Source organism: Amphiprion ocellaris, chromosome 11 (genome assembly GCF_022539595.1).
Source record: "Amphiprion ocellaris isolate individual 3 ecotype Okinawa chromosome 11, ASM2253959v1, whole genome shotgun sequence".
Taxonomy (NCBI): Eukaryota; Metazoa; Chordata; class Actinopteri; family Pomacentridae; genus Amphiprion; species Amphiprion ocellaris.
This window is the reverse complement of record NC_072776.1, coordinates 34,061,170-34,071,675: the sequence shown is the minus strand read 5'-3', so window position 1 is coordinate 34,071,675 and position 10,506 is coordinate 34,061,170. Positions and strand designations below refer to the sequence as shown.

Here is a 10,506-nt window from a genome sequence, read left to right as displayed (position 1 = left end):
TTATTCTGCTCATGTGTCTCTGTGGTCATTTTACATCTATTGGTGCTTCTTTTTGTCTCATATTTTTTTGTTATTTTAAACCGATCTGCTCTCTAAATCAGCCTCTCCAGATGTTTCCAGGTGTTTTCTGATGAACCTGAGCTTTATTTCTGTGAATCTTCCTCCATGTTTCCTCTCCTTCAGCTCCATTATTTAAAACTCTCACCCCTGACCCACATTCTCCAGCCTCCATCTCTCTGCTCATTGGACGCTCGGGGGCGCGCCTCCGTGCACCCGCTCGGCCTGTGTTTCCAGGAGACTGTCCCACGTGCCCGCGAAAACGTAGACACACACACACACACACACACACTTATCCTGCGCGCTCCCTTCCCTCCTCCCCCCTCGAGCTCCCGGTGCGCGCTCCCGTCAGAAATCTGTCAGTGGAATGCGCGCCCCCGCGGCCCGTCCTGCACTAATTGGAGCTCTGATGGAGGCTGAACAAGGAGACGCTGCTGCCGTGAAACCTGCAGGAAATATGCGGATTCTTTCTGCGCAAACTGCGGCTTTTCTCTGATCTGCGCAGCTTTTTTTTCCTTTTTAATTTCCTCAGGATGAAAACTCAACTTTTCTGTTTCCTCTCGGATCATTTTCCCGTCAGAACCTCCGGATAAACTCCTCTTTTTTTGCGCACTTGTGCTGCGTCACTTTGCGGGTTCGGGTTTAGCGGCTCGGGCTCCTCTGCGGGCTCTGCGCCGCCTCTCTGCGGCCTTTCTGCGGCTCCTGCTCGGCCTGTTTGCGGAGTAAATGCGGAGGATCGAAGCGGACTCGGAGGTTTTCATGTAGCGGCCGCAGACCTGTGCGTGTTTCTGAGGCATTCTGCGGCTTACATAAGAAGAGGCGACATGTATGCGGGACGCAAGAGGAGAAAACCGGTGCAGAGAGCGTGAGTGGCTTTAAATCTGTTTGATTAATTCACTTTTAGTGCTTTAATTTAAAATAAAACCGATAAAAACCCGCTTGGAGACGAACTCGTCTCCAAATGCGCAAAAATCTGCGATAATCCCGAACATTTTAGCTTCTAAATCAACTCAGAAAACCAATTTCAATCAAGATTTCGTTTCTTTTTCAGCCTAAATTCATTTAAATCACATTTCAGCTGCTAAATGTTCCGTATTTGCTGCAATAGAAGCAGATTTGCGGCTGTTTTCGGTGCGCTGCGGTGCGTAAAGCCTGCGGATTATTTCAGGCCTGCAGCAGCGGCCTCGTTCCGCCTTCAGCTGATTCCTTTCCACTATTTATTTATCTCTGCATCCGTTTATGACTTTAGTCTAAAAAACAAACCAAATCAAACCGGGTTAAAGTCGTTTTTAAGACACTTTTATTCCAGTTTTTCTCCCATTTCTGCGCCTCTCCGGGACCCTCGTGCTGCTGTTGCGCCATTTTCTGTCAAAACGCCCTTCAGAGAGTCACCGGAGCGGGTTTATTTCCTCTGCAGGTCATTTAGGAGGACATTTAGCTCAGTAAAATGGTGCTTTTTAAAATTAAATTGAAGATAAGAGCGGATATTTGTGGTGTCAGATCAGAGCTGCTTTTTAAATGTGACTTAAACATCCATTTTTTTCAGCATAAATCAGATTTTTTTTAAATAAACTTTGGTACCTTTGAGTCCTGCAGCGTTAAATAAACGTTATTTTCCTGTAGTTGTTGGTGTAAAGCTGCAGATAAAGTTCTGGATGCATCCGGAGCCTTTGATCTGCTCTGATGTGATCATTAGTGACTGAATCTGGACAATCTCCAAACCGGATTCATTCATCAGAAACTGAATTTTAGAGAATAAATGAAGTGATTTCTGCTGCAGGAGGAGAGTTTATTTATTTATTCACGGTAAATGCTTTAATCTGATGCAGAAACTGATGAATAAATCCTGTAAATAGAGACTCAGCGTCTGAAAAACAACCCATAATCCTCCCTGTGCTGCGTTCAAGGCTGCAAAAAATGCAGAAATTCGTCGCTTTAAAACAAAAAAAATCCAAATCTGAAGGAGGAAATGTTCACTTTTTGATGCATTTATTAAATTTTTCTGTCCGTTTTTGAACCTTAATCTGCAAAAAATCTCTAAAACTGCTAGATTTGTTTGATAAAATGCATTTTGTTGCAGCAGAAAGGCTAAAATGCGAGCAGGAGTGAGTTTGATGTGAAGTGACAGCAGCTCTGTCTGTTGTCACACAGTTTGATTCCGAGGATAAATAAACAGTTTGTGATCCAGCAGGAGGTCAAAGCAGCAGCAAGGCCCGAAACACTGCACACAGAGGCCTTTTAGTGGGAAATAAAACAATATTTAGCATTATTTTAGCATTAAATCTGCAAAAACAGCAAATAAAATGTCATTTTTAATCATAAATTCACATTTTAATGACAGGAATTAAGGAAGCAGAAGATATTCGGAGCTAAAAGTTAAAAAAAATCACAAAAAAACACCAATTCAATTAGAAAACCTCTTTAAAACGTGTCTGTTTTGTGTGTTTTTATGTATTTTTTATGTTTAATCAAAGGACTTTGCACCATTTCATCCTCGCTGCTGATTGGCTCTCTGCGCTGACGTGCAGCCAATCACACGGAGCGGTGGGCAGGACCCTGCCGACGTCACAGAGAGGCTTCAGAGCTGAAATAAACCATTTAAAATTATTTTATTTAATTAGGAATCAAGAAAAGTAGGTTAAAATATCCAGATGAACTGATAAATACTGAATATTGTAGCTGATTATTATTTCACATCTTTATATAAATGTGTATAATGTGGTTAGAAAAGTCTTCATTGGCATGTTTTTTATGTTAAATCAACAAAAAATAGGTTTATGTTGTCAGAAAAGCCTTTATTATGATATAAAATAAAGAAAAAACTGAGTTTAGTGTGGTTATAAAAGCCTTTATTATGATATTTAATAAAGAAAAATTTAGATTGATATGTTTAGAAATGCCTTTCTTGTGATTTTTAAAAAAATTAAATCAACAAAAAGCGAGTTTAGTTTAGTCAGAAAGACTTTTATGATTATGATATTAAATAAAGGAAAATTAAGTTTAGTGTGGCCAGAAATGTCTTTATCATGATGCTTTTTTGTATTAAATCAACAAAAAACTGAGTTTAATTTGTTTAGAAAGGCATTTATGATTATTATGATATTAAATCAACAAAAACATTCATGTGGCCAGAATGATCTTTATGATCTTAAATAAATAAAAAATGAGTTTAAAGTGGTTATAAAACCCTTTATTATGATTATGACATTAACTTAATGGAAAATGAATGTATTGTGATCAGAAAGGCCTTTATTGTGATGTTTTTTGTATTAAATAAAGAAAAATGAGTTTAAAGTGCTAAAATACAAATTGTGCGGTTTTTTTGTCACTATTTGTTTTTCATTCAGATTAATGCATGAAAAGTTAAATTACACACAAAAGAGTAGAAATACATCATTTTTTGTTCTTTTTATGCAGAAATCTCCTCCTTTTTATATAAATTGGAAAAATCTGGTGCTAGAATTATTCTCATCCACAAATACATTTATTTATATTCATTTTGTGTCGTTATTAAATTTTAAATTTTTCTTCAATAAGCCGCTGCAGAACTTCACTTAAAAATGTACGAAATTGAGAATTTTATGATAAAAAATGAAAATTAAAGTTAGAATAGGTGGATTTCTCTGCTTCTGAAATGTCTTTAATAAATTTTAACGTTCAGCATCACAAAAAGAACATATGAATATAAAACTATTTTACAAAAAAGAAGATGGAAGTGAATTTTTTTCCATATATTTGTTTATTAGCGTTTTTGTAGATAAATATGACAGAAATAATGGATTGAATTCATGGAAAACATTTTAAAACAGGCAAACATGTTTTATTTCAGTCTGTAAGAAACTGTTTTTGTTTTATATAAATAAATTTGAGCTTTTTAAACATGAATTTGATCAATTTGAGGCAGTAAAACATGAAATAAATTAACTTTAAGCTCCTTTAAGTTCATGAAATGATGTAAATTATCAGCTGCATCTAAAGGTTTCTGCAGGACGATGGTTTTTATAAAGAAATATTAATTATTCAGCACTTGATGAATGCATTATAATGTTCATTTAGAGGAAAGAATTTAAATTATATCATTGTGCATCAATTTTGTGTGTTTCAACCAAATTAAATTCCACATATTTGGTATTTTTTGAAGTTTTGTGGTGATGACTTTAGATAATTTTGCATAGTTAATTGAAATATTACTGAAACACAACCGAGTTTTTTTTATTTTTTAATGAAGATAAAATGAAGATTTGTTGCCTGTGGTGACATTTTAACCTACAAATGATTTTCTCCACAGATAAAAAGAAATGTGCAGCTAAATACATGCCATCATTTATACTTTTTGTTTGTTTCAGTAAAAAAATAAATAAAAAATGACTTTCTACTACAAAAAATGACTCATATTTGTCAAAAAAAGGCACTAAGTTTAATACTCTGATGACTAAAGCTGATAAATGAGAACAAAAAGTGACTTAAACACAGAAAAACCGCAGATTTATTAAAAGAAATTGAATGTTTTAACCTTCTTAGTGTTTCAAAACATCTTTATTTGACTTAAACAAATATTTTCTGTAATTTCTGAGTTTATTGTTTACATTTTGTATTAAAAAGCAGCTTTAACTGATAGAATCTCATAATTTCTAGCGGAAAAAAGTCCCAAAAACCTTCAGTTCAGTTTATTTTTCATATTTAAACTCTTACAGTTGGACTAAATATAAATGATTTAAGAGAATTTCATTTATTTTTACCAGTTTTCAAGGATTCAGGTGACTCAAGTCCATTTTTAGTTAAAGAAAAGTAAAATCAAGCAACCAAAAGTCAGAAATATGAAGATTTTTAAGCTTTCTTGGTGTTAAAATCCAAATATTCTAATAATACGATATTAGAATTATCTTATAATTAGCCTGCTTCAGTTCCAGCTGCTTTTAATGAGATTATTTTAATATTTTGTGATTATTTAGGAGCTGAATTAACAAGTTGTTATCCTGTTCAGTTTCAATATTTTGGTGTTTCATATTAATTTTGTTCTATGAGTTGATTTTCTCCATTTCTTTGTTTCTCCATTTTGCTTTTTTGTTCATATTTTTTCCAGTTCCCTAACAGAACTTTGGTGTAAAATGAGCATTTTGATAACTCCTGGTACTAAACTTTATCTCCTAGATGTTCTGATATCTTCTAGTATTAAACTTTATCTCCTAGACGTTCTGATAACTTCTAGTATTAAACTTTATCTCCTAGACGTTCTGATAACTTCTAGTGTTAAACTTTACCTCCTAGACGTTCTGATAACTCCTGGTACTAAACTTTATCTCCTAGACGTTCTGATAACTCCTGGTACTAAACTTTATCTCCTAGACGTTCTGATAACTCCTGGTACTAAACTTTATCTCCTAGACGTTCTGATATCTTCTAGTATTAAACTTTATCTCCTAGACGTTCTGATATCTTCTAGTATTAAACTTTATCTCCTAGATGTTCTGATAACTTCTAGTGTTAAACTTTATCTCCTAGACGTTCTGACAACTCCTGGTACTAAACTTTATCTCCTAGATGTTCTAATAACTCCTGGTACTAAACTTTATCTCCTAGATATTCTGACAACTCTTGGTCTTAAACTTTATCTCCTAGATGTTCTGATAACTTCTAGTGTTAAACTTTATCTCCTAGACGTTCTGATAACTTCTAGTATTAAACTTTATCTCCTAGACGTTCTGACAACTCCTGGTACTAAACTTTATCTCCTAGACGTTCTGATAACTTCTAGTATTAAACTTTATCTCCTAGACGTTCTGATAACTCCTGGTACTAAACTTTATCTCCTAGATGTTCTGATAACTCTTGGTACTAAACTTTATCTCCTAGACGTTCTGACAACTCCTGGTACTAAACTTTATCTCCTAGATGTTCTAATAACTCCTGGTACTAAACTTTATCTCCTAGATATTCTGACAACTCTTGGTCTTAAACTTTATCTCCTACTCCGTTGGACCTTCAGGGTGAAGCAGCCTCCAGCCGAAGGCTCCAAGTCCAACCCGTCCAAGCGGCACCGGGACCGTCTGAACGGGGAGCTGGAGCGTCTGGCCGGGCTGCTGCCGTTTCCTGAGGAGGTGACGGCCAGTCTGGACAAACTGTCCATCCTGAGGCTCAGCGTCAGCTACCTGAGGGCCAAGAACTTCTTCTCTGGTAGGTTATTAATGATCAGGTTCTGGTTCTGGAAGCAGGACGCTGCTGCTGGTGTTTGTTGGGTTTCATCTTCCTTCAGTGCTGACATCTGATCCCACAGTTCTACCAAAACGGAACCCCAAAGTTGTTCTTTGCTCCGTCTCTTCATCATGTTTCTTGAAGTTAGTAGTTTTAAACTTTTAGACTCTAAATAATTAATTTAACTCTGTTTAAAGCTTCTCTTCAACCTGTTACCAGAGAATTAAATGAATTATCTGCCGGTCAAAGTGTGCAGAACTTTGTATGATCTGTAGTTCTTTGGTTGGATCTGAACACAGTTGGGTTCTGTGTTTTGTAGCATTGTTAGCTTAACTTTTTGAAAAAATAGCTGGTCCATTAGAAGGTACTATTTGGTTGAAATATTCATTTAAAACCATAAATATTTTGGATAGAAAATAGCATGTGAGTCAAAAAACCTTTGAAAAGCATTAGTTTGACAGAAAGCAGTATTTTGGGTGGAATAATGCTTGAAAACCGGAATTTGTCAGTTAAACTGGACTATTTGGTTGGAATAAACCTTTAAAAACATCATTTGTTTGTTAGACAGTACTACTTGGGATGTAGTTATTTAGAAGTATTATTGGGGTAGAATAAACCTTTAAAACCACAAAAAATTTGACAAAGTCATGTTTTGATTGGAATAGACCTTTGAAACTATAAATATTTGAGCAGAACGTAGTGTTCAGATGAAATATACCTTTACAACCATAAATACTTGGATAGAAAGTAGTATTTAGGCTTGAATAAACCTCTAAAACCAAAACTTGTCTGTTTAACTGGACTATTTAGTTGGAATAAACCTGTAAAACCATAAATATTTGCACAGAAAGTAGAATTTTTGTGGAATATACCTTGACAACCATAAATATTTGGATAAAAAGTAGTTTTTTGGGTGGAATAAACCTTTAAAAACAGAATTTGTTTGTTAGACAGTACTGCTTGGGATGTAGTTATTTAGAAGTACTATTTGGGTGGAATAAATCTCTGAAACGATGAGTACTTGGGCACAAAGTACTAATAGGTTGGAATAAACCATAAAAAGTTTGACAGAAAATAAAGTTTTGATTGGATAAACCTTTAAAACCATAAATATTTGAACAGGAAGTAGTGTTTTGAGTGGAATTAAACTCTAAATCCAGCTAGCAGTAGTTAGAAAGTACTGTCTGGATGAATTGAAACCTTTAAAATGTGTGCATTATGGGCTGTTTGGGTGGAAAAAACTTAAACCAAAATTACTTGGACGGAAAGAGGCATTTGAATGAAATAAACCTTAGTTTTTGGTCACATAAACTGAGATTTTATCCCTTCTAAAGTACAGTTTTTTAAAGATCCCACATGAAACAGAGTTCTGGGACGCCTGAATCCAAGCGTTTCCATTGCTGCTGTTGTGTTGAAGCAACGGTTGAAGCAACGGTTGAAGCAACGGTTGAAGCAACAGTTGACAATATCTGCTGGTTTCTTTGTGGTTGTTTGCTGGAACCAGAATGCTGCTGCTGATATTTCTTCAGTTTTGTCTTCCATCAAGACCGATGTCTGATCTCACAGTTCTAACACGACTGGTCCTGATCTGCTTCTTCTGTTTGTCTTCATCGTGTTTCTTGTAGTTTAGTTTGCTTGTTTTTTCATCATCCTGTTGACACTTTTAGACTCTAAACAATTAATTTAACTCTGTTTTAAAGCTTCTCTTCAACCTGTTACCAGAGAATTAAATGAATTATCTGCTGGTCAAAGTGTGCAGAACTTTGTCTGATCTGTAGTTCTTTGGTTGGATCTGAACACAGTTGGGTTCTGTGTTGTTAGCTTAGCTTAGCACAGTGACTGAACACAAACTGCTGCCGTCCATTGACTTCATGACTTTCTTTTGTGTGTTTTTGTGCTTCTACAATGGTTTTTAATGTCAGTTATTCCCTTTTTTTGTAGTAGCTGGTTCATTAGAAGGTAATATTTAGTTGAAATATTCCTTTAAAACCATAAACATTTGGATAGAAGCTGGTAGTATGCAGGTGAAAAAACCTTTGAAAAGCACTAGTTTGACAGGAAGTACTATTTTGAGGGGAAAAAACCTCTAAAACCAGAACTTTTCTGTTAAACTGGACTATTTAATTTGAATAAATCTTTGAAATCATAAATATTTGCACAGAAAGTAGAATTTTAGTGGAATATACCTTGACCACCATAAATATTTGGACAGATGGTAGCGTTGGGGTAGAATAATCCTTTGAAACCATAAAAAGTTTGACAGAAAGTAATGTTTGGATTGGAGTAAACCATAAATATTTGAACAGGAAGTAATATTTTGAGTGGAATTAAACTCTAAAACCAGCTAGCAATAGGTAGAAAGTACTATTTGGATGAATTGAAACCTTTAAAATCCTTGCATTATGGACTATTTCGGTGGAAAAAACTCTAAAACCATAATAACTTGGACAGAAAGTATATTGGGTGGACACAGCAGTTGGGTTCAGTGTTGTGCAGTGTGCTTAGCTTAGCTTAGCACAGTGACTAAAAACAAACTGCTGCCATCCGTCGACTTCACGACTTCCTCTTGTTCCTTTTTGTGCCTCTAGAACAGTTTTTAATGTCAGTTATATTCTAACAAACCAACACAGACAACGTTCTAGGCCACATAAACCTTCTAAAGTACAGATTTAGCGGTTGACGCAACGGTTGACGATGTCTGCTGGTTTCTTTGTGGTTGTTTTATTCCCTGCAGCTACAAATTTGCACGTAAACTCAGCATTTGTTGTTTAAAATCTGCAAAAAGCACAAACTCTGTCTGTTTTAGTATTGATTATTTATTATATCTATTTTTATTTATCTGTCTATTTATTTATTTATTTATAAGTGACTTCCAGTAGGGGTTAGAGGATAAAATAAAAAAGTGAAAATAGAGTAATTTTCCTGATTTGTCCTTTTTGAAGGTTTAGATGTTGTGTTGTTGGTTCTCGGAGGTTCTGGTTCCACATTAAGCTCGTTTATCTGTTTCGCTGATTTAAAGCTGTTTGTCCAACATCAACCTTCTCTTCTGGACATCCACCATGTCTCCTCCAGACTCTAAACTTTCTCTGGACGTCCTCCATGTCTCCTCCAGACTCTGTTTGTCCAACATGAACCTTCTCCTCTGGATGTCCACCATGTGTCCTCCAGACTCGTCCACGCTGGCGTCCATTAGAGCGTCCATATTGTTATTTTAGAGCGAATGCTGCATTGCGGCCGTCGCTGCTCCTGCATCATGAATAATTAAACCCTGGAGTTTAAAGAATTTATGAAATGGAGGCAGAGCTGTTTGTTTAAGATGTGAAATGGCTGTTAGAGACGGAGACAGGAAGAAGAAACAGTCGTGTCGATCTGAGGAGCTTCAGAGGAACCAAACCAGACAGGAACAGTTCAACAGCATCTACAAGTTCTGGTTTCTGTTGGTTTTTAGCTCATGTTGTGTTTTGGTTGTCTCATTTTGACTCGTTTTTTGTATTTTATGCATCTTTTGTGTCCCTTTTTATTGTTTCATGTCTCATTTTTTTTCGCTTTATGTGTCTTTGGGGACAGTGTTGTCCCTCTGTTGCCATTCTGAGTCTTGTTTTTGTTTTTCTGTCTCATTTGTGTCCATTTTCGTTTCAATTTTAGTCGCTTTATGTGTCTTTGGGACAGTTTTGTCTTGTATTTACTTTGTGTCTTGTTTTTGTCATTTCGTGTCTCAATTCTCCTCATTTTTGCAACTTAGTATCATGGTTTGGTCGTTTTATGTCTCTTTGACAGTTTTGTCCCTTTTGTGTCTCATTTTTGTTGTTTTGTGTCTCATTTTTGTTGTTTTCTGTCTCATTTTTGGCCGTTTTTGTCTTGTTTTGGTCATATTTTGTCTCTTTGTCACAGTTTTATCTCCACATCCTCCAGATATTTCCCTTTCTCCATTTTTACAACCTCTACAAACCTTTTCTCTCTATCTTTCATGTATATCTATACATCGGCGGCTGTAAAGCTTCATGTTTCTTCATGAGAACCAGGTCTTGTCTTTTCATTTCATTCATGCTGGAGCTCTGGTTGTGGATTTCCTCGTCTCGTCCCGCAGCTTATGGCAGAATTCTGCGTCTCCTCGGCCTGTCACAGGGAATTATTGATTGTGGATTTCAGTACCGATAGATCAGGGTGTAGCGCTGCACACTAACCCTGTTGTCTAACTGCATTAGCCTACTTCCTGGACAGTCTCTAAGTAATTAACGAGCTCAGGGCTCTTACATG

General features: G+C 35.9%; 1 protein-coding gene across 1 annotated transcript in view; it reads left to right on the top strand.

The window, feature by feature from the left end:
* The first annotated feature begins 446 nt into the window (after positions 1 to 446).
* The window catches only part of LOC111579981 (aryl hydrocarbon receptor-like), a 45,926-nt gene continuing 35,866 nt past the window's right edge, over positions 447 to 10,506 (top strand). The window contains exons 1-2 of the mRNA XM_055015550.1: positions 447 to 922; positions 6,044 to 6,231. Of these exons, the coding sequence (XP_054871525.1) occupies positions 882 to 922; positions 6,044 to 6,231 (229 nt within the window). The 5' untranslated portion in view covers positions 447 to 881. The remainder of the gene's footprint in view (positions 923 to 6,043; positions 6,232 to 10,506) is intronic.